The 25,741-nt window shown below is 48.3% G+C and overlaps 1 protein-coding gene across 1 annotated transcript in view; it reads right to left on the minus strand.

Annotated features, from left to right (window-relative positions):
- Positions 1 to 25,741, minus strand: part of Med27 (mediator complex subunit 27) — a 187,822-nt gene that overhangs the window by 100,974 nt on the left and 61,107 nt on the right. The window contains exon 3 of the mRNA XM_042681271.1: positions 21,298 to 21,428. Coding sequence (XP_042537205.1) covers positions 21,298 to 21,428 — 131 coding nt within the window. The remainder of the gene's footprint in view (positions 1 to 21,297; positions 21,429 to 25,741) is intronic.

The raw sequence follows: 25,741 nt of genomic DNA on the forward strand, positions 1-25,741 counted from the left end.
GATCTACCCCCAGCCCCCACTGTGCACACACTGGATCTACCCCCACCCCCTACTACACACACACACTGGCTCTACCCCCACCCCCTACTACACACACACTGGCTCTACCCCCACCCCCCACTGTGCACACACTGGATCTACCCCCACCCTTCACTGTGCACACACTGGATCTACCCCCACCCCCCACTGTGCACACACTGGATCTACCCCCACCCCCCACTGTGCACACACTGGATCTACCCCCACCCCCCACTACACACACACTGGATCTACCCCCAGCCCCCACTGTGCACACACTGTCTCTACCCCCACCCTTCACTGTGCACACACTGGATCTACCCCCACCCCCCACTACACACACACTGGATCTACCCCCACCCCCCACTACACACACACTGGATCTACCCCCACCCCCCACTACACACACACTGGATCTACCCCCACCCCCCACTACACACACACTGGATCTACCCCCACCCCCCACTACACACACACTGGATCTACCCCCACCCCCTACTACACACACACTGGATCTACCCCCACCCCCCACTGTGCACACACTGGATCTACCCCCACCCCCCACTGTGCACACACTGGCTCTACCCCCACCCCCCACTACACACACACTGGATCTACCCCCAGCCCCCACTGTGCACACACTGGATCTACCCCCACCCCCTACTACACACACACTGGCTCTACCCCCACCCCCCACTGTGCACACACTGGATCTACCCCCACCCCCCACTGTGCACACACTGGCTCTAACCCCACCCCCCACTGTGCACACACTGGATCTACCCCCACCCTTCACTGTGCACACACTGGATCTACCCCCACCCCCCACTGTGCACACACTGGATCTACACCCACCCCCCACTGTGCACACACTGGATCTACCCCCACCCCCCACTACACACACACTGGATCTACCCCCACCCCCCACTGTGCACACACTGGCTCTACCCCCACCCCCCACTGTGCACACACTGGATCTACCCCCACCCCCCACTGTGCACACACTGTCTCTACCCCCACCCTTCACTCTGTACACACTGGATCTACCCCCACCCCCCACTACACACACACTGGATCTACCCCCACCCCCCACTACACACACACTGTCTCTACCCCCACCCCCCACTACACACACACTGGATCTACCCCCACCCCCCACTACACACACACTGGATCTACCCCCACCCCCCACTGTGCACACACTGGCTCTACCCCCACCCCCCACTGTGCACACACTGGATCTACCCCCACCCCCCACTGTGCACACACTGGATCTACCCCCACCCCCCACTGTGCACACACTGGAACTACCCCCACCCCCCACTGTGCACACACTGGATCTACCCCCACCCCCCACTACACACACACTGGCTCTACCCCCACCCCCCACTGTGCACACACTGGATCTACCCCCACCCCCCACTGTGCACACACTGGCTCTAACCCCACCCCCCACTGTGCACACACTGGCTCTACCCCCACCCCCCACTGTGCACACACTGGATCTACCCCCACCCTTCACTGTGCACACACTGGATCTACCCCCACCCCCCACTGTGCACACACTGGATCTACCCCCACCCCCCACTGTGCACACACTGGATCTACCCCCACCCCCCACTACACACACACTGGATCTACCCCCACCCCCCACTGTGCACACACTGGCTCTACCCCCACCCCCCACTACACACACACTGGCTCTACCCCCACCCCCCACTGTGCACACACTGGCTCTACCCCCACCCCCCACTGTGCACACACTGGATCTACCCCCACCCCCCACTACACACACACTGGATCTACCCCCACCCCCTACTACACACACACTGGCTCTACCCCCACCCCCCACTACACACACACTGGATCTACCCCCACCCCCCACTGTGCACACACTGGCTCTACCCCCACCCCCCACTACACACACACTGGATCTACCCCCACCCCCCACTGTGCACACACTGGATCTACCCCCACCCCCCACTACACACACACTGGCTCTACCCCCACCCCCCACTACACACACACTGGATCTACCCCCACCCCCCACTACACACACACTGGATCTACCCCCACCCCCCACTGTGCACACACTGGATCTACCCCCACCCCCCACTGTGCACACAATGGCTCTACCCCCACCCCCCACTACACACACACTGGCTCTACCCCCACCCCCCACTACACACACACTGGATCTACCCCCACCCTTCACTACACACACACTGGCTCTACCCCCCACTACACACACACTGGATCTACCCCCAGCCCCCACTGTGCACACACTGGATCTACCCCCACCCCCCACTGTGCACACACTGGCTCTACCCCCACCCTTCACTACACACACACTGTCTCTACCCCCCACCCCCCACTACACACACACTGGATCTACCCCCACCCCCCACTGTGCACACACTGGATCTACCCCCACCCTTCACTACACACACACTGTCTCTACCCCCACCCCCCACTACATACACACTGGATCTACCCCCACCCCCCACTGTGCACACACTGGATCTACCCCCACCCCCCACTGTGCACACACTGGATCTACCCCCACCCCCCACTGTGCACACACTGGATCTACCCCCACCCCCCACTGTGCACACACTGGATCTACCCCCACCCCCCACTGTGCACACACTGGATCTACCCCCACCCCCCACTACACACACACTGGATCTACCCCCCCCCACTACACACACACTGTCTCTACCCCCACCCCCCACTGTGCACACACTGGCTCTACCCCCACCCCCCACTGTGCACACACTGGATCTACCCCCACCCCCCACTACACACACACTGGATCTACCCCCCCCCACTACACACACACTGTCTCTACCCCCACCCCCCACTACACACACACTGGATCTACCCCCACCCCCCACTGTGCACACACTGGCTCTACCCCCACCCCCCACTACACACACACTGGCTCTACCCCCACCCCCCACTACACACACACTGTCTCTACCCCCACCCCCCACTGTGCACACACTGGCTCTACCCCCACCCCCCACTACACACACACTGGCTCTACCCCCACCCCCACTATGATCCGTACCCATTGGATCATTCTTGGTCTTTCTTTTCTTACACAGAAGGAGGCCCACCTCTGATCTCCCTCAGACTGTTCTTCCAGTCCAGCCTAACATTCCTTTCCTGCACCTCCTTTTTCACAAGAAGGTGTGGTTTCCTTCTAGCCCAACTCCTCTTGTCTATGAAGGTCTGGGGCCCTTAACAATGCTGAGCCCACAGATACCTTGTAATGCAACACCTATAAACTCACTGATGCTCGAAGTCCACCATTCTCGAATCTTCCTGTAGCTGATTTGGTTCATGAGCCTCTGCAGGGCCGAGCTAAGGCCTGGCTGGGCCCTGAAGGGGCATGTGCTTATTTTGTGATGTGCCCATGTCCCTAGCACATGCATATTACTCCACAATCATGCCATCAGTGTTCATTAAGCTTCCTGCTAATTGTCCAAAGGGGAAGGAAGCCTATGTTCTACGCTCTGCTCACATGACCCACAAGGCTACTCATCTCAGCATTGCTGAGAAGGGAGAGTATCATCTTGGTTCACCCTGGCTCCCAGCCCTGCTCGAGGCATGTGGATGTCCACCAGAGCAGGAATGCCGGCCACTGTCCCTCTCAGAGGACTTCCCTCTCAGAGGACTTCAGCTCCCAAGAATCTCGGCACTGGTAGTCTGTGCACATCATCAGAAATTGATATTCTCTTTCCTGCCTCTGAACACAATTTTGCCCTTCAATTGGATTACAATTCCTTATAGTCAAGGGCACATAACTATGTGCTAATCAGACATGGATGGGAAATCCATAAACACTTGTGGTCAATTCATTAATCAGCGTAATTGCCAGTGCAGTACAGTGGCGGGGCAGAGGAGGAGCGGGTGTGAGGTACGGGCAAGTGAAGGAGCCCTGCATTTTACATCATAGTCCAGATCACCGCAGGAAGAGCCTGTTTTGCCTTCCACGGCAACCAACTTGTGACAGTTTCTCCTAACTGCTACTTGTACCCAAATATCTTAGAGGCAGCCACACAAAACAACAGATGCCTGCTATATTAAAGTACAGCTGTGCTTCAAAAAAGACAGGTGCCATCAGAGACCTAACTCTGCACCTGTTGACGGAGAACTCCCCCCACCTCGCCCCCCACCATCCCCTCCCGCTACAACCATGCATAACTGACATTTCAAAGCAGAGATGTTACTTCCACATTCACTAACCTAGCCAGGAACATCTTAGAAAACAGAGAGAACATGTTACCGCAGAAATTCTCAGAGGACTATTTTCTAACTTAATATTGGAAGCACACACCTTTCACAATGATCTCTGCCCACACTGTGTGAAGACCTGAACGAAGCACAGTAAAGGCAACCAATCTCACGAGAGCAGGCCAGTGACCTGGCCTCACTGAACACGTGCACACACAAATCATTTCAAAACTAAATTTAAGATATACTTAACATCAAAATACAAAAAATGGAATTTCTTCACTGCTCAATATCTGTGACATTATTTGGAAAGGGACAAGGTCCTCCCATGTGTGTGCATTAAATGTGCGAATCCAGTTGAAAACACACAGGTGCTGAGGAGCCGCAGCTCTACCTGACTGACAGAGGGTGAGAAGGGAAAGCCTGGTTACCACTGTCATTTGCATTAACACATCCATATATATATATACACACACACACACACAGTCAGGGGGCTGGGAAGGTGGCTCAGTGGTAGAGCACTTGCCTTGCATGCCTGAGGCCCTGGGTTCGATTCCTCAGCACCACATAAGAAAAAAGAAAAAAGCCAGAAGGGGCACTGTGGCTCAAGTGGTAGAGCGCTAGCCTTGAGCTGAAGAGCTGAGGGACAGCGCCCAGACCCAGAGTTCAGGCCCCACACCGGACGCCCCCCCCCCCCAAAAAATATATATATTATATATACATACAGTCAGTACCACATCTCTTTTCATACCTACTTGCAAAAGGAAATTCACATATTAATAAAAAATATAAAAGATAGCCCAGAAGAGCCTGCTGCCTCCACTGGGACAGCCTCCATGGGGTAGCCTCCACTGGGACAGCCTCCACAGGGGCAGCCTCCACAGGGGTAGCCTCCACTGGGACAGCCTCCATGGGGTAGCCTCCACTGGGACAGCCTCCACAGGGGCAGCCTCCACTGGGACAGCCTCCACAGGGACAGCCTCCACAGGGGTAGCCTCCACTGGGACAGCCTCCATGGGGTAGCCTCCACTGGGACAGCCTCCACAGGGGCAGCCTCCACAGGGGTAGCCTCCACTGGGACAGCCTCCATGGGGTAGCCTCCACTGGGACAGCCTCCACAGGGGCAGCCTCCACTGGGACAGCCTCCACAGGGACAGCCTCCACAGGGGTAGCCTCCACTGGGACAGCCTCCACTGGGACAGCCTCCATGGGGTAGCCTCCACTGGGACAGCCTCCACAGGGGCAGCTTCCACAGGGACAGCCTCCACTGGGACAGCCTCCACAGGGACAGCCTCCACAGGGGCAGCTTCCACAGGGACAGCCTCCACAGGGACAGCCTCCACAGGGGCAGCTTCCACAGGGACAGCCTCCACAGGGGCAGCCTCCACAGGGGCAGCCTCCACTGGGACAGCCTCCACAGGGGTAGCCTCCATGGGGCAGCTTCCACCGCCTGCATTCCCCTCGCTGCCCCTTGCTGGAATCCTAAGAAACTCACTGCCCACAGGACTCATCTGGGACCTGCTACTGTCACCTAAGTAGCAGAACTGTGACATCCGAGTGGCTAACCCTTCCTAAGTAACTACCTTGCGGTAGATAGGCTCTACTGCTCCATTACTGTTAGCCCTGTTCGACAAATGAGGAGACCACAAGGGAGAGGGGTTGAATAACACACCCACGGTCACGCGCAGTAATGGGAGGCCCCAGCTCAAACCCACACAGTCTCTTGCTCCAGGGCTGTAAGTTTGGCCTGAGCTTGTTTATTTTCCTGTCTACTAGCTGGATGATGAATTCACAAGAACAAGGGCTTTTCCCACTCTGAGGTGTCATCCTAAGCTGGCTGATGATAATACAACAGTTAAACATCAGTAGGTATTCACATTTAAAGAATTATAAAAACAAGATTTTTCCATTATAAATCCTTGTTTGCTATGTTTAACGGTTATACAAAAAACAAATAAACAATCAACAAAACCTATTCCCAGGGAAGGGAAGAATTAACACCACTGCTGTGAACAAGGACAGGTGTGGTAGCAGGCAGTGTGGACAGCACACAGCCTCCTGCTGTCAGTCATTCTGGGTCCAGGAGTTCACCTTTGAGTTGACATTGGTTGTCAAGAGACCCAAAGCATCATCATGTTCTTTGTTAAGAGTAGGGGCCGCCAGGCGCTGGTGGCTCACGCCTCTATTCCTAGCTACTCAGGAGGCTGAGATCTGAGGATTGAGGTTCAAAGCTAGCCTGGGCAGGGGAGTACATGAGACTTTTATCTCCAATTAACCACCAGAAAACCAGAAGTGGCACTGTGGCTCAAGTGGTAGAGAGCTAGCCTTGAGCTGAAGAGGTAAAGGGACAGCGCCCAGGCCCAGAGTTCAAGCCCCACCACCGACCAAAAGAGAGGGGAAGGGGGCGCGGGGGGTATGAGTGACTTGGGAGGCAGAGATAGGAGGATCATAATCCAATGCCAGCCCAGACCAAAATCAAAAACAAAAAACTTAGTGAGACTCTCAAAGGATAAGCTAGAGGTGGTGGCATTCATCTGTAACCCCAACTACATGGGAGACATAGGTAAGAGTATCATCAAATCTTGAGGCTGGCCCTGGGCAAAAGGCACAACACCACAGTAAATCAAAGAACCCACTTTACATCTTGGCCCAAGACCTTGGGATCTGAGCACATCAAACTTGCTGGTGGCACAGTCAGCGAAAACAGGGTGCTATCCACTTGGATACAAGTGCATGCATCCTATCAGAGACCTCTATATGGAGTTGGGTGCTGGGGAGAAAGAATGCATGGGTCTAGGAGCCAAGGGGAGGAAGATCTTCTATTTTCTAACTCCCCAAGACCTACAGGGGACTTTGGGCACCTCTTTTCTCCGACTTTGGGCTCTGAAGTCAGCCATCTTGGTCTCCAAAGGGAACACAAACTTTACCAGGGGATGTAAGAATCCCAGTGATTATTGGGCATGGCTCCACCTGGTACTTGCACACACGAGCAAACAGAAGAGGTACCCTCTTGCCAGAACAACTGGCTCTGACCTAAGAGGCAGAGCTGCTATTGTTACACAGGGAAGACAGGAATCCATGCAAAGTCTCTTGATCTGCCCCATTCCCCCTGGGTACGCCCCAGCTCACTTGTGAATGTCAGTGGGGACACGGCAACCAGGACTGAAGATGAGCCTGATGCTTGGGGAGCCAGGCCTGGTAGAGATGAGGCTCTGTGTTTCCTCACTAGGAGATCTGCAGGGTGAGCAGAATCCAGGGTGAGCAGGTTGCTAAGGGTGAGCAGAATCCAGAATAGATATCAAGGAGAAAGGAAGTGACTAGCAACAGCGGCTCCTGGAGCAATGGCAGCAGTCGGGCGACCATGGGTGCCTCTTAGAAAGGAAAGCCCTCAAAGCCTGTGGGAGCAGATCCCTAGAAGCACAAGGGGAGGCTGAGCGGGGCCCCATGGTGGGAGATGCACCACACAATCGCCTGTTGGCAGAACAAAACACAGCAATTTAACCTCAGTTGGTATTCACTGTGCATGTGGAAAGGTTGTACAAGTGTGCCACTTCTAGAAAAAAAATAAGTTACTCCAACTCTGGAACATAGGCACACAGTAATAGTATCATAGTTGATGAAGATAAGGAGATAAGAAGAACTCATTGCTTGACTATGTAGCCGTCAGCACGTGGCCTCCAGTGGTTCAGCCCATTCAGGGTTAGCCCAGCTGCAGTGCTGTCTCCTGGCCAGGCACCAGTGGCTCACACCTATAATCCTACCCACTCAAGAGGCTGAGATCTAAGGACTGAGGATCAAAGCCAGCCTGGGCAAACAAATCCCAGAGACTCTTATCTCTAATTAACCAGCAAAAAGCCAGAAATGGAAGCAGAGCTCAGTGCCAGCCTTAAGCAAAAACATTCAAGCCCTAGTACTGGCACACATGCAGGAGTGTATGTGCTCACGTGCATGCACACATACACACATATACACACACACAAGTAATAATAAAGTGCAGCCTCTTGTAACTAAGGCCTCTCTGGAGCTACCTACATCTGTGACAGAGTGAGGAGGCAGGCGTATAAAGGCCTGCTTTTGTACTCTGGTCAACACAGGACACTTCTCACTGGTTGTTTTGGCTTAGAGATTTCCCATGAGGCCAAGGCTCTGTGAGGCCCACACACTATAGTCTACCTCCCTCTTGTCTGTTTCCTCCCCTCCCCCTCATAGGTGCTGAACCCTAATAAACACACGACACCCCAACTCTACCTCAGCACCACTGCCTGTACAGCAGTGCCCAGGTCTGTGTCCCTGGCCCACCTCCTCTGGGCTGGGAGACTCTGCGCAAGATGTAGGCCCAGTGTGGACCTATGTGAGAGCTGGAGGGACACGGGGCCTGCGGGAGGATTTTCATGGTGAACCGGCCCTGCTGTGGTTCTTCCCGGTGGCTCTTCCCTGGCTTGAAGACTTGCTTTGGCTGGTGATCTCGCATCTCATTTCTTTGAACTCTCGTAAATCTGGGCTCATTTGTAACACAGAAGTATCTGTTCCCACTGGCTGATGAAGTATTGCTTCTGCCAAAAAGCAGTGTTCAAGGGCAGAGTTCCGGGCCAGCAGAGCACGCAGGCAGCAAGCTTTGGTTCTTAACTCACATTTCTGAAACAATGCCCTCCACCTGCAAGCAACCAGAAGCAATGGGCTTGGGGGCTCCTGCTCGGTTGGTAGGGCATCTCAAAAAAAAAGACCACGGGCAAACATCACCCAAGCGAAGACAGATTCAGGAGAGTTCCATATCCTGGATGTTTTGCCCTTTTCCTGTTCATCCGACAGAAAGGAGAAAGGGCATCAGTAGAAGTATTAGGGGACAGAAGAAGAGGTTCCAGCCCTGACGCTCTTGGTTCCTCAAAAATCTTAAAATTCCTGCACTCTTAGCTTTCTTAACCATGAGATAGGGGTTCGGAGGAAATGCTCCCTGGCTCCTCCAGGTCTGGGATTTTATGGTAGCCTGGATCTGGTACCTCAACATTATCAGAAGGTGCTGTGGGGTGAGGACAATTCAACATGTGAACATGTGGTTTACATGTCTCCTCAATGACTGCGTTGAAGTAATTGGTCATAGGGGATCTTTAACTTCTAAGTGCTCCTCTGTTAAAAAAAAAATGTGCTCCCCCCCCCCCCAAAAAGGAGGGAAGGTTAATTTGCAAGAGCCTATGTACCCACACATGAGGTGTGGTCAGGGCTGGATAGACCTGTGGGGGGAAGGGTCCATTCTCACTGCCAGGAAGGTTGGAAGAGGAGGAAAGCGAAATTGGTAGCTTTAATGTACTTAATGTTAATGAATTTTTTAATTCCAATTGCTTTATTTTTGCAAAACTGCCCAAGTCCCCCTCCCAATCAAAATGTATCTTGATTGGGGGCTGGGAAGTTGGCTCAGTGGTAGAGCGGTTGCCTTGCATGCATGAGGCCCTGGGTTCGATTCCTCAGAACCACATAAGCAAAAAGAAAAAATCTGTAAGTGGCGCTGTGGCTCAAGTGGTAGAGTGCTAGCCTTGAGCTGAAGAGCTGAGGGACAGCGTTCAGGCCCAGAGTTCAGGCCCCATGACCGGACCAAAAAAAAAAAAAATGTATTTTGATTTATGTCAGGCAGGAAGAGAAGAGCTTTCCCTGTGCTTGACATTCGTGCTGGCTTAATGATATGATAAAATGAGATGGGAAAGTTTTACAAGCCTGGGAAAGGCTTACAAGTTTGTCTTGTTGGAGCACATGATGCTCTCTGGTTTTCTTCTTCGGGGACAGAGAGGCTGTGAAGAGCTGGAGATGCCTGAACCCAAAGTCCCTGGAGCCATTCCTTTAGGATACACCTGGAAATGCCTTTACTGGAGCCCCAAAACATGGCAGGTAAGAGAGATGGAGGGACATGCAAGGTTCATGCAACAATTCCCAATGGAGCCTTGGGCTGGGCCACAGGAAATGCCACATCTGTCCTGTCCTATTATGATATGTCTTCTGAAGGTGGAGACAAAGCTGTCCTTAAATTTAATCTGAGACCCAAGAATGGTTAGTGAAGGGTTAAAAAAGAGGTTCCTAAGACACCAAGATGAGGAGGGGAAGGGCATCTCCCAGGGGTGGATTCAGCGCCTCTCTACCAGCCTCCAGGCACACAGGTAGCTAGCTCCCCATGGAAAGCTGATTCACTGCCAAATAACCAGAACCTAGCAGCATGGAATCAGATTTTATCTGCTGAGCCATAAATGTGAATAAAAAACAGGGTACAATGCAAATAAGAGTGAGTAGCATCTATTTCCACCCAATGGTCCCTAGATGAATACCTCTACCATTTTCTTCAGTCAAAACAGATAACCACCTTTAGACTCTCAGCAATCACATATGTATCGCACAAGGTACATGATAACCAAACTGAAAAACCACCATAAAACATTCAGGCAAGACCACAATTTCCTCTGAATTTTTCATGGTAGATAACTGCTGGAGTGCTGAGCACATAGTAGGCACGTCACAGACAATCCAATCATCAATAGAGCCACTGATTTATGCCAGTCCTACATGAAGGCATCTGTAAGGAGAACCTGAAAACCTACATTTTTCAAACATAATTTCTCATTTAGTCAGCTGCAACCTTTTTATTTTCTGCATTTCACCAAAAAAAATTTAGGGATGGTCAATCAGCACACACAAGACACATGCCAAGCACATTTTGGAGGTGCTATAAAAGCCAGCCGAGTGCTGGTGGCTCACACTTGTAATCTTAGCTACTCAGGAGTTTGAGATCTGAGGATCGCTGTTCAAAGCCAGTCTGGACAGGAAAGGCCATGAGACTCTTATCTCCAATTAACCACCAGAAAACCAGAAGTGGCTCCGTGGCTCAAGTGGTAGAGCGGCTTTGCCTTGAGCTGAAGAGGTGAGAGACAATGCCCAGGCCCAGAGTTCAAGCCCTACAACCAACAAAAAAAAAAAATAAAAGCCAGCACGAACCTCCGCACCTACCTGCTAGGACACCTGACCATACCAAGAGTTGATAGGGACGTGGAGCAGCTAAGACACTCCTGGCTCCCCTGGGGGAGTGGAGGACACATGCTCTTTGGCAATTCTTTTCTTTTTTAAAGAAATTTTGTTTTATAGGAAAGACGATGTACAGAGAGATTAGTTACATAAGTAATGAGTACACTTCTTTGTCAAACGTTGTTACCCTCTCCCTCCCTCTTTTTCCTCCTGTCCTCCCTCCCTCATGCTTCCCTCCCCAAGCTGTAAAGTTCATTTCCAACACAGTCTCTTGTGAGGATCGCTGTTGTGCTGGTTCACCCTCCGTCCATTGTCTCACCATTTTGTTATTCCTGTTCTCTTCCCCAAATCAGATAAATAAATGTATATACAAGACACAGGGTGCCAAAATAAAAAACAGTAACAACAGGGATAAAGCAAAGGGGAAAAAAATAAAAGGAAGAAATAACTTCACACAGTACATTAAAAAGAAAAACCAAAACCAAAACATAAAAACAAAAAATTTCTTAGAAGAGGATCTAGATCTGTACTCCTCAAAGAGAGCAATGGGAACTCATGTCCACACACAGACACCTGCATTTGTATTCACACTAACTTCACTGACAATAGCCAAGCAACTCAAATGTCTACCCACAGATGCAGGGATAAACAAAATGTGGGATATCTAGTCAGTGGAATCCTACAAAGCAGTAAAAGAAATAATCTACCGATACATAAACATATATGATGAATCTCAAAATGAATGTGCTGAGTATAAAGGCTAGTTTTGTTTTTGCTTTTGTTTTTTAAAGGGAGGTATAGCTGGGCACCAGTGGCCCAAGCCTGTAATCCTAGCTACTCAGGAAGCTGAGATCTGAGGATCGCAGTGCAAAGCCAGCCTAGGCAGGAAAGTACATGACACTCTTATCTCCAATTAACCACTAGAAAATCAGAAATGGTGCTATGGCTCAAGTGATAGAGTGCTCACCTTGAGCTGAAAAGCTGAGGAATAGTGCCCAGGTCCAGAGTTCAAGTACCACGTACTTGAACCAAGTACCAAAATAAATAAATAAACAAATAAAATAGAAATAAAAAGGGGGGTAGATGCCACATTATTCCACTTATATAAACTTCTACAGCGACAAAAACCAGACCAGTGGTTGTCTGGGATGGGGTGAGGAGGACAACAAAGGGGCAAGAGACAACACCGGGGTGATGAAAGTGCTCCTGAACGAGGCTTGTTTCGCAGGTATGCACGCATGCCACTTTAAATACATGCAATTGATTCTAGTCTCATAACCTCCAATGAAGCTGGTAAACTTACAGCTTTGAAGAAAAACGAACGCACATCAGATCTGCAATAAACTCTTTACTTCAGTACATAAATACATTTTAAAGTAGCCATGTGACAACTCAAATTGCTTAGTTACAGATTCTAATTCAACTAGAGGGACCTAGCCATAAATATATGTATTGGAAGAGAAAGAGGCCCACCAGATTTTTCCTGTGGTCATGAAACCTAACACTAACCAGAAAGATGACAGTCAGGGATGGGGGTTACAGGAGGCTGATAAGTTCTTAAGTTCTAACAGGTTCCCATCTGCAGTCTTGAACCAACAAGCTCTGCCAAATTTTCCCAACAATCATGTCCCTGAATGGATGTTCTGACCACAGTTTTTCCAAAGCATTCATCTCTGCAGCCCCTGTAGAGCAATGCTTCTGAATTTCAGGTGGAGATAAGATAGCTCCTGCTACCCAGGAACTACTACACAATATGGCATGCTTCTGGGCCTCTCCCTCAAACAGCTCCCCATGTGGTTCCCGTGTGTAGTTAGAGCTAGGACTCCAAAGATGTGCTCCCTTATCTGGCCAATCCCTCTATGCAGAAGAACTCTCTGTGGGCCTCAGCTGAGAGTCCCTTACAGTAAAGACGGGGCCCTGTCTGCTCACCCTTAAGGACCAATGGGCCCTGAACTCAGAGCTGCAGCTCTGCTTAGCCATGCCATGACCCTCACCCCTGCTTCCAGACGAAAGGAAAAGGACCAGTTTTTTCCACATTAACCAAAACTGAAGAGATTTAATGCCCTAGCAAGCTAGAAGTACAATCTAGGCTGAAAATAGGTTTCTTCTATTTTATTAAGAACTCCTGTGTATTTACTAGAAATGAGTGCTCTAAATGACTGGTACCACCAGACCAACATCTACTCTGCCCCAAAATACTTGAGCTAAGAGCCAAGTCACTTCCTGCTATGCTGTTCTCACATTACTGAGGTCACAGAGCTGCCGGAGCTTCTGGAATCTGTACCGCAAGAGAACAGAGACCCCGGTTCATGACTTCTTGATCACTTATAACACTAAATGAGGGCTTTCTGGGTGACTAAGAGCCTACAAAGCAGAGGAAGAGAGAGAACACATTATCAGGAGACTCCATGATTTTCCATTCCAGCAAAGAACAGAAAGATTAAAAGAGTTTTGCTTGCAATCAGCGGAGGCCGAGGATGTCATGATGTGAAATATGAACAGTCTTGAAGCTCCGACTCTTTGTTATGCAAAAAGAGATTTTCAAAAAAGATCCAGCTTCTAGTTGATGGGCTGCACTACACAAACACCCAGCTTTTCTTCCTTTGCCCAGTAATGGCCAGAGTGATGTAATAACCACACCAGGCAGCTGCCTTCCTGGACAAAATCACCTTGTAAAGGAGAAAGGCAATTACGAGGTGCGATGGAACATCATTTTTAAACTGATTCTTCAGGCTGCCACACTCAACTCAGTACCAAATAGTTGGGGTTCTTTATTATACTTTTCTACTTTATGTAACTTCTCTTTGATTCAGTAACTACAGAAAGCACTGACTTTTAAGTTTCAGTCTGTGTCACAATGGGTCGGAGACCAATATAAGTCAGGGTGGCTGAGAGCAAGGTTAGGACCAGAGCCAGATGCTGAGCGCGGCAGGTGTGAGGTGGGTAGCCAGGGCACGGAGGCAGGGCAGCTGGCCGGTCACCAGAGCCTCCTCTATCTTGCTCTGGATCCCTGGCACAATTAACTATATACGGGACTTCTAGAAACACTACACGGCTGATTAACAAAGTCTGAGTTCTTCAACTATAACCTGAGCTCCATTTTACCATGAAAGTGTTCTGACGATTTTACCCTGCCCCGACTTGTGGTTTTGCATTCTGCTGGGTCAGTCACAGGCAGTCAGTGTTGGTGGATGACTGTTGTGGTATCTCAGGGCTCGTGTTTAAGCTACCCTTATTTTATTAACTAATGGCCCCAAGGTGCACACTGAGGCTGACAAAGCAGATGCACCACAGAGAGGCTTAAAGTGCTTCCTCCAAGAGGAATCACGAGGTTCTCAACTTAATAAGGGAAGAAAAAAAAAAAAAAGTAAGCTGAGGTTGCTAACACCCATGGCAAGAACATATCTTCTGTGAAACCAAAGGAAAACCAAAGTCATGCTAATCTTGTTGTTCATCCATTGTTAGTCCATTACTGTGGGTAACTTATGAATTAAGCTTTATCACAGATGTGTAGATACAGAAAAAGCATGGTACATATAAGATTTGGTGCTATTTGTGGTTTCAGCCATTCGCATTTCCACAGACAGAGAAATAATGCATACACAATCATAAGCACTGTATTACTATATATCCATATTAGTACCACAGCACAGCCCCACCAAGAGTGTAACGTCCTCATTACCCAGCTCCAACAATTAACGACGATTTTAACCAGACCCCACCTTGCACACAGGAAGGAAAGATCGAATATTTCTTTGGTGAATCTGGTCTGTACACATACGCGCTCTCTCTTTCTCTCTCTCTCTCTCTCTCTCTCTCTCTCTCAGATGCAACTAGGAAGCCTAAGGATCAAATGACTTCTGGCTTCCTGCCACAGGCCAGCAGCTCTAAGCAAGGGGGAAGGCAGGAGCCCCCAGGCTGAAGCAGGGGAGCAACATTCTGCTGTCCATCTGAAGGATTACAACCCCAAAAAGCTACAGATTTTTGTCTGTAGCTATTAGCTGAACAGAACATGTTTCTCTCAAGGGGAGAAAAGTAGTGTTCACAACATATATGCTAATGAAGCACACGATATAGAGCATTTAAAACAAAATGTCCCTATATTTATTCTCCATAGACAGATTTTTGCATTAATATTGATGAGGGATTCCTCGTTTATTTCTCTCAAAGACTTTCCTCCTGCCCAAAGAAAGGGGATAAAGGATAAGTAACATGAACCAATTATCTTTTAAACAGCTACAAAATGCCATCTTATTTATCTGCAACTGCGACTGATTAATCTTCCTAATATACCACCTTCCACACTTGCAGACCCACTCACGAGCCCCCCGGGCCTGCTCTCCCTACAGCAGTTTACTGCCAGGGCTCGGCCTGCCTTCCAGGCCCTGCCTCTGTGAAGGTCCCACAGCCGACTCTCCCTCCATTCCCACTGGGCAGGTAGGCAGACCAGCAAAGAGATGCCGGCAGCCACAAGTCTCATCAGTTGCTCACTATAGCTACTTAAAAACCCGATGCTAATACTCCGCAGCCACTATGTGCCCCCAGCCCGTGAACACCTGTCTAGAACATCTTGTGAAAAGATGCTCTGGGCCTTGTCAGCCAGGGAAGCACACAGAAAGGAGCTGACCTTCTAGACTTGCTTGTTCAACCACCAGCAGTAAAGGTGCTGCAGAACCCCGACACTTGCAGAAAGGGGCAAATGCCACAGCAGGGTAAGAGCGAAGCCTTGCACGAGTGGGGGTGAGGAGCCAGAAGGAAGCATTCCTTCTGCCCGGGCCCAAGCACAGTTTTCCTCCTTCATCAATGACAGGCTCAGACAGTCTCTCTTCCTCTACCTGCCAACGCCATGAGGACATAAACACATAAAACAGGACATTTCAGCCAGTATTATAGGTATGTCTTCTGCGGGCCCTCAAATGAGAAGCAAAAGAGCAATGCAGAGAAAGCAGCATTGGAAAAAGGTGGGTCACAGAAGGTCTCTTTCAGATGCTTGGCCTCAAATGCTTTTCAAGTCCATTTCATGGCCAGTGAGAAACGAGCCAGCATCCACAGCAACCAAAAGCAGAGAGGAAAGGTATGAGCAGTTAAACTTTTACAACTCAATCAGGCCGGGCCCTGGACTCTTCCCGTCTGGCAGGAGGCTGGGCGCCCAGGCTGGCTTCAAGCTCAGGCTGCCGAATGCTGACCTCACAGGTTTGTCCAGATGGCCCTTTACCAGCCACAACTGAAAGCTCAAAACAGTTAGGTATGGTGTACGTCTTACCAGTCTTTTAACTTTTTCACACACGTGCACTGACACTGATACACTGAAAATGACTGTAGCCAAAAGAGGCTAATAGGAAACAGCAGGGTTTAAGGCCCTGTCCAGGTAAGCTCTTGCCACTGAACTTCCCTGTACAAACTCCAGGCACCATGTAGGTAAGGACAAGTTGTTTTAGGATCCAGCTGGTGTTCCTCCAGTCCTGGAGACAATGTCAGTTTTGGGAGAAGAAAGGTAAAGAAGCACTGAGTCAGAAGCTTGCACGTGACACTATTAATAATGAGCTGCGCAGGGCCAGTTATTGGAAACTGATCTCCTCCTTATTAATGTGGTCCCGCAATGCAGAGGAAAGATTTCTCCATGTTCTAGAATGCAAACAATGTTTTAATCTTTAATTATATTCTCAATTTCGGCTCTTCTGGAGAGCTACAGCCACCTAGGCTGAGGATTATTTCTTTATTACATAGCCTCTCTGTGGTATTTAATGAATATTGTTACTTAATACTTGCCAGTAGGGGAAAGAAAGAGTCAGTGAATTTCCACCCAAAGTCTGGATGACTTTTTCCAAAACTCAGGAAGCGTGGAGACACACAGTCCATCTCTTGTGTGGGACAGGGGGAGAGGAGAAGCACGTGCTCAGAGTGAGCCACGGTGCTTGTCCTCATGAGCTCACAGACCTGCATTCCTACCCAAGAAACCTGGCTTACGCCGAACTCAGCTCCAGTCAATGGAGCTGACATTCAGACTTCCTACCATTATATGCATTAACAACTGTATAATCAAATTCTGCTCTCAGCAAAAGATCAACAATTCCAGAGGCAAAAAAGCAAGGCCAAGTAACCAAGAAAACCAAGGCCGTGCCGAGGCTGTGTGTACACAGTTATGCAAATAAGTTTTTGCAATAAAACTGCAAAAACCTGGAGTTTCACATCTGGATGATTTGGGGGACAGGGTAAGGGCTCAAAAATGAGCAACAAAGGAAGAGGTGATGATGTCCTGGCCAGCTGGGAAGGTAAGGGAGGGGCCTCTCAGCTCCCTGAGCACTGGCAGGCAAGCATCTGCCTCACCTGGTGAGACATCAATGGCAGGCCCCACTCATTGGCCACTTCACAAAGGACGGAGGTGTGGCTGCCTTGCTCCTGTGATTCCTGGGGGTCCTTACTTCAAGTCAAAGATAATAGGAGCCTCTGCCTTTCAAGTGGCATTCGCCCACATCTTAGGAAGGAGCCAGCTGTCCAGACAAACGCCGCGAGCCCAGTGATCTTGTGGGGACCAGTACCACAAGCCCTGTGAGTTCACGGCTTCTCAGGAGCCAGCGTGCAGGGCAGTAGCAGGAACAAAACCTCTTTCAGAAACCCCCAAATCAAGTCAGCGGCCCTGCTGACTTGTCATCCAGACCCCAAAACCCCAGAGGAGTGAGTGCGACAGGAAGTGTGGTCCCCCTCATGCAAAGGCCGCGGTGAGTGACGGTCTTTGACACATCTCCCTCAAAACAGAGTTCATCCCTCTGTGCCATGGAGACTCATCCCAAAGAACACAAGGGGTGAATGAAGCCCTGTGGCTTTTTGTTCTGGCTTGGCTGTTTGGCAGTACTGGGGATTGAATTCAGGACCTCTGGCTTACTAGGCAAGTACTCTACCACCAGCCCTTTTCCTATATTGATTATTCTCAAGATAGGGTCTCACTTGATCCCCAGACTAGCCTGGACTTGGAACCTCCTATTTGTGCTTCCCCTTGTCACTGGGATGGCAGGCACGTGCCACTGTATCCATCATTGTGCATCCCTCCCTTAACTTAGAATAAAGATATGTACCATCACACTCAGACATTAGTTGAGATCAAATTTCACAAACTTTTAGGCCCAGACTGGCCTCAAACCACAATTCTGGATCTCCACTTCTCAAATACCTAGGATTACAGGTGTGAGTCACAGTGCCGGGCTGGGATACTTTTCTCAGGGTAGGTCATAAAGAGAAAAGCTTCCACCTGGCTCTCATTCTCTTAGCTCACCAGCTACCATGTACTGAGGATACTCGTGCTCATGTAGCCTGTAAAGAGGCCAGTGGGAGGAGGACCCACAGCCCCCTGTCGACAGCTCCACCAGCTGGCCTGCAGGGCAGTGAGTAGCCTAGCAGCAAGTGTGGCTTCCGAGCCCAGCCAAACCTTCAGCTGATCATGACCCTGGACAGTCACTGAAGCCTCACGAGAGACACTGAGGCAGAACGGTCCACACAAGCCACTCCCAGACGCCATGGGAGAAGGATAATACTTGCTGTTGCAAAAACACTAAGTTTGGGGATAATTATTATGCAGTAATAGCTCATTAACACAGCAACCTAGAGGATCTGGGTGTTTCACTAGGAAGGCCAAAGGATTTCCTTATGACAGAGTTAACCGTGGTCATGTGCTTATAATAAAGATTCTATAGTTAGGAATCTTCAGGAGAATACAACCATAGCATCGGTATTAAAACACAAGATCAATATTCCATAGATCAAATTATGCTGCCTTACATTATGAGCTATATTCAATAATACATTAGGATAGAACATAAAACAACATTACAATACAATGTGGAAATACTTTGTGGAAAGTCTGGTTGTTAAAAATTACATATTAATGGGAAAAGGTGTAGAACAATATCCAACAATGTGTTCATAGTAACTTTCTCAGGATTATTTATCTTTTAAAATTTTTTAAATCTACGTTATACATACATTACCAGTATTCCATTTCCTTACCTAAAAAAATAATAACCTAAGTAGACTTGCAGCTCTGTCATAACCAATATCAAATCCAGTGTGATACATACTAGGAGCTCAAAAAACACGCCCTGGTAGGCTTCTGGCTACAGACCCTGTACACTAAGGAGTGCCCCGAAGGCTCAGTGAGTTAAGAAAGCAGCAGTCAATGGTCTGCTAGGTATAGGAAGTGATCTCATTAGTGTATTCTGCAGATACAGTGTCCACTTTTCTCTTTGAAAGACTTTAAGTGCTCTGAGTGATCTATATAAATTTCTAATGACAGTTGTGAACACCTCTCTCTCTCAGAACAGTGACTGTTGGTTGTATGGTGCTTAAAATAGTTTCTAAATGTCCTCGTAATAGCATGTCACCTGTAAACAGGTTTCAAGCCAATGCAAATTAACAAATGGTGAACAGATGGACTGAGAACTGACTTTTGTCAAGAGAGAGTTAGCAACAAACACTTTTGGCTCCAGTCTTATGGGACTGTTCGAAAGTCTTTCTCTTCTCGCCAAACAACGACTCAGAAGACAACCCATGCAGGGAAAATGACAGGTTACAAGGCCTGCCAGACTTCAGAGAGCTGAGCGCTGATGTGCAGAAGCACCAGATCAACATGTAAGCCTAAGCCACGACAGAGCGTAAGGCCTCATGAAGCTCTGTGCCCCTCACCTCAGCTTCAATAACATAAAATACAGCCCCTGGGCATGCACACGGAGGATGAGTCCACCAGTGGGCGGGCAGCCTGTTCAGGAAGCAAACACAAAATGCGCAAGAAATGTAAGAACCACAGAAAGGGTGGCAGATGAGTGGCCACCAGCTGGAGAAGGGGCCCTGCTCTTCCCCTCTTCTCCCTCCCCAACTTTCTGCTCAGAGAGGCGTTCTTTGGCCATGCTTCTTAAACAGGATGCCTTCCCACACTGTATTCCTATGATTCCCTTCCTGGCATTAATACTAACTGGAAGTTATGGTACTAGGGACCATGTCCATCTAGCTCATGTCCCACAACCATGCCTGACATACAGTAGGTACCATAAGTATTTGTCAACCAAAAAAGCTAAAAGAGATCTGGAGGGAAGGCAATCAAATCTTACATGCAGATAATCCCTTGGACCAAAGATGTAAACCCAGTTTGTAACTACGGACATGAGCAAAAGAAAATACAAGAAGAAAACAGTACAGGCTAGGATTATGTCCAACGTCCAAGCCCAGCCTTTAGAGTGTGTGGTCTCTCTGGGAAGTATGGATGCTGACAGAAAAACTACCAGCAAGAAGTGACTGCACTGTAATGAAAAGAAAGAATTAGACTAGATGAATCTAATAGATACTCTGTTGAGTTAACAAATTAAAAAGCTGCTATGCTGGTCTAGAAGTATAGCTCCATGGTATAGTATGAGCTTAGCAGGAACAAAGCCCTGAGCTGTACTCAATCCCAAGTATATGTACACACACGTACACATGTGCACACACTCAGGTATAAAAGATGACGCATGTTGTCATTTTTATGAAGTTCAAGGATAGGCAAAATTAATTTTGTGGTCTCACTATGTAGCCCAAGACTTGACCTCTCAATGCTAGGTTAGAGGCACGCACCCTCATGCCTAGCAAAAATGAACTGCTTACAGAAGGATGGCAGGGTTGGATGTGGGGAGAGACTGGGTAAGTGAGGACGAGTTTCGGGGTTCTGGCAGCGTGATGCGCACACCTGTGAGAGGTCAGCAAGCAGCTGGACCTCACTGTATCTGCCATCCCAGCCATGCAGAAGAGAAGGGCTCCCTGACTCTCCTTGGAGGCGGCCCCCAGCCCCAGTCAATCCTTAGAGGCTCTGCAGCCACATCCTTGGTAACGAAGGACAAGCTAGGGACTAGTACAGAAACTGCCCTGGACAATAAATCAACTATGAACTGCAGCTCCCTAAGTTATATTTTCCAAAAGAAACGAACATTTTTGTAAAAGCATCACTTTTGACAGGCCTAAAACAAGTGTAAACAGAGTTCATCAGGACCAAGACCCCTTCTGAAGCCCCTCACTCACTGTGGTGGGAGGACCAGCGTGGTGGGCTGAGACTTTGGTCGGCGCTTGGCAGACACACCCATCTGATTGGCAGAACGCTTCAAGGACTGCTGATTCAGGAGGCCGGATGCTAGACCTGCGTGGTACTGCAACTACAGGGAAGAAAAAGGAGGATAAGAGCGGGACAGAGACAGGATTGGTCAATACTTGATGGCCTTGCCCCCTTACCACACTCCAGGTTATTTCAAATGGCTCACATGCTCCTTCAAGGAATTTCTTCTTAAAGAGATAACTGATGATGAGGATAAATGAGGTGTACATGACAACATCACAGATGAGATGTGCATCTCATCACAACTTAGGAGAACTGGACACAATCATAACACCTAACCATGAACCTGGCAAATGGCTAAAACAGCAAAAGAACCTTACAACAGCACATGGTTAACAACAAAAGAAGCTGTGCTATAGGCAGACAGACTAAAAAAAGACACTCCAGAGAACACTAACAGTGTATTTCTAAATACTAGTTCAAATTTGGGTGTTTTTTTTTCTTTCTTCTTTACTTTTCACTCTTATTCACATAGGTCTTACACTAATGTTTTTAAAGTCTATGCCATTTTGTTAATAAGATCCAGAAGCTTTCCTTGGAGATAGAGATGATTCGGGGGACTCCTGCTATTACCATGTCTTACTTGTAATAAAACTGTGGAACTCACAGTCCACTACTGTACACCAGGACGCCTCAACACACCGTGAGTGAGCACCCAAACCCTTCTGCAGGGCTGAATTACTGGATGGGTAAGGTGCAATGCAAGTTCAGTCACAGGAAGGAGCTCATGAATATACCTGACAACAAAGTACAATGGCTTATGGGCTCACTGGAGAGTGTGATGGAGGAGTCCACTTGGTTTCCACTTCATGTGGCTAGACAGAGGCACAGGTGGGAAGAAGCCGCATCCTTTACACAGGCTCAGTGCCAGCATCCTTCCCTTTATTCCTAGACAGACTGCTGAGCACGGAGGTTACTCGGGACACATCATTCAACTCTGCAGCATTTCCACTTCTCCACTGGAGAAGTTCTAAACCAAATTAGCCTTTAAAAGATACACTATATTGACATACAGTTTGTATAAAATATAACACATATTTGAAAAGAGTTTTGACAAAGGGAGGTGTCTGTGTGAGCAAGACCTTAATAAAGATCTAGAAATTTTCTATCACTACAGAACCCTTGTGTCCCAACCCCTACCACAGGTATCTTTTGATTTAAAAAACAGCTATTCTCACTCATTGTCAAACAAGGCATCTATCTAATTTGATATGTGACAATGACTTTTACCTTCTTTTTTCAAACTCATGCTTTTGTATTTCAGGTCCTAAAAGTTGCCATCAATCTCTCTAAAATAAAATTAGCTTTGAAAGGTATCCCAAGTTTGAACAGATGTAAATAAAACATTCAAACATGCAAATGCCAAGCTAAGAATTTGGATTGAGACCATTTGTAACATCCAATATGTTTCCTCTTCTCTTCTCAAATTAAGTAAGGTCTTTCAAACACATATTTAGAATTAACTAAATATACAAATAGTAATTCATTCTCAAGCTCTGAGTCAATTTCTTCTCAAAATGCTCTTCCAAGGCATACATTTTCTTTGCCGAGTCAGCTACATTACAGCTCATGGCAATGAAAGTGGTGACCACCATATATAAAGGGCCGAGCCCTGAATGCAAAGGGTAATAACAATCTGAAAAACAAATGGTCTCACTCAAAGCCATGGAGCTGCACACGAATAGAGAGTGAGAAAACAAAGCCAATCGAAATGATGCACTCCTTCCAAGTGGCTATAAAAATGAAGCTACTCAGTGACCCAGCAAGACTCGAATGGCTGTGTCTGGAGCATCCATATTGCTTCTGAGCAGGCTCCTGATTTACTTGGCTGGTTATTGTGGGAGCCTATGGCTGTCTAATACAAGACAGAGATGTATCACCTTCATAATAAAAACAGAGGACTTCTTGTGGGGGGGGGGGAAAAGGGGGGCATAATCTGGTTCTAACAACTCATCTTAGACCAATGAATTTTGCTCAAATTTGGTTTTCTTGTACAGATTCCTCAAATGGGAAATCAATGGAAGCAAGGGACAGTACAAGTTTGAAAGACAATGTTTCAAAATGTCAGCGGCTTGGTTTCGATCTCCCCCCAGAATGTGCAATGAGTGCAATATGCACAGGGCTTTCTGGAATTAAAGGGAAAGACAGCTTGGCAGGACCCTCCTGCTCGAGCTACCCCCTCTCCCTTCGGCTCTCCTCCTTCCTTGTCCGTGCAAGCTCAGCCCTTCCAGTCCTGCTGACTGAGAGGTGGAGTCTGCTAACGATGCAAGGGAGGGAGGTTGCCCACCTGGCATCACATGGATCTCTGCTCAAACAAAAACACAGCAGCAGCAGTGTGCACTGACTGGCGTCCATCCCTCTCACGGGGGTCCTCAGAAGCTCTGCCACACTGCTCCAAGAGCACATGTGGTGGGAGAGCTCCTCTTCCCCCAACAGTCTGCCTTTACATGCTGACTCATAATGATTAAGTGGCATTTGTTAATCATATATACGGATCCCAGCTTCCAGGAACAGGGCTCCGACTGTCAAGATCTATAAGGGGCCCATTAAATATTAACAGAACCACCTTTGTAATGGGAGAAGAGGTCAAAGTTAATAAAACTGACAGGCAGCTCCTGTCTAACTAGATTTCTACGTTATTTAAGCAGCAAATACTCCAACTCATGCAATACCATTTAGAGCTGAAAAGACTTTTGGAAAATGTTCCTTCAGCCAATGGTTCGAAAACAGCAGAAGGGAGTTCAGAGCAAATCCACAAATTAACATTAAGAACACATCACGCCACAGAACTCTGCCATAAGCTTTCAATTACAGGTTCTGTAATATTTTCTATAAAAGTGTATTTCAATAAACACACTCCTCGCCAAATGTCTGTGCCATAGAAACAACTCCATTTCAAAAAAAGCAACTTATCAAAGCTCCAATGTGATTTCTCTCTCCAACAGCATTTTCCCCACTAACCAGCGAGAAGAAGCAAGTGGGAGAGGAAGAAGGCAAGTGCTTTTTTTGGCTTTCGCATCTACTACCCTGGTGGTGGGTGCGCCTGTGGGGCAGGGGTCTTCATTTGCCTGGAGCTCCCAGTGCACTGGAAAAGCCGCTCAGGGGCTCAGTCTTTTCTGAGTGTAGAGAACTGTTTATTTCAGCCCTCTATCTAATTTAATGAGTGGCCCAAGATTTTTCTATCAGTTTTCAACGTAAGACAATAATCAATTCTATCTGCTAATCTCTATATCTGGGGAGATACAACAACTCATGATGATCTGAAGCAAAGACCAATGAGTACTGGTCTAATATTTTTAAAGTAATGCTCAGTGACACACTCAACATGTTTGGGGTAGGGTCCTGACAAGCTAATGTGCAGACTGAAGTCTCTGGAAGCTTCCTCTTGGGAAATGGGTTCTGGGCTGTGTTACTAATGAGAGCTATGTGATTTCACACATGCCACCTTTGGTTCTAGAAAATACGCACAAAGCCGGGTGCCAGTGGCTCAAGCCTGTCATCCTGGCTGCTCCGGAGGTTGCGATCTGCGGATCATGGTTCAAAGCCAGCCCAGGCAGGAAAGGCTGTAAGACTCTTATCTCCCATAAACCACTAGAAAACCGGAAGTGGTGCTGTGGCTCACGTGGTAGAGCACTCGCCTTGAGCTGAAGAGTGCAAGGACAGAACCCAAGCCCAGAGTTCAAGCCCCACAACCGGAAAAAAAAAAAAAAAGAGAAAAAATGCACAAGTTCTAGGATTGGATTCCGTCATGTTCTAAAGATTAGAGGGCACAAAGCTCTGTGGTAAAGAGGAGATGTAATGAGGCTAGGAATGTGGCTCAGTGGTAGAGCACTTGCCTCACATGCATGAGGCCCTGGGTTCAATTCCTCAGCACCACATAAACAGAAAAAGCCGGAAGTGGCACTGTGGCTCAAGTGGTAGAGCGCTAGCCTTGAGCTGAAGAGCTGAGGGACAGCACCCAGGCCCAGAGTTCAAGCTCCACGATCAACAACAAAAACAAAAAAAAAAAAAAAGAGAGAGAGAGAGAGAGAGAGAGAAGTAATGGCTTCACAGTATTCAAACTGTCTCCCTTGGAAAGCCTTAAGTTTTTATGGAATCTCCAAAGAGTTGAAATTACTGAGGTCAAAATTTGTTTTAACATGTTTTGAATGATAAATAATACCATATAAGGGAAGAAAACTACATGAAAGTAATAAAAACAGGATTAAAATGCAGAAAATCAAATGAGCCACCATTCCCCAGCTATGAGAGGTCTCTGCTTGCTTTATGCTTCCACACTTGCTCCAAAACAGACATTTAAGGAAATGTTCCATAACGGAACAAAGCAGGGCCTGCTGGAAACTGCCCACCCTT

Source organism: Dipodomys spectabilis, unplaced genomic scaffold (assembly GCF_019054845.1).
Source record: "Dipodomys spectabilis isolate Male_0828 unplaced genomic scaffold, ASM1905484v1 ptg000067l, whole genome shotgun sequence".
NCBI classification, from domain to species: Eukaryota; Metazoa; Chordata; class Mammalia; order Rodentia; family Heteromyidae; genus Dipodomys; species Dipodomys spectabilis.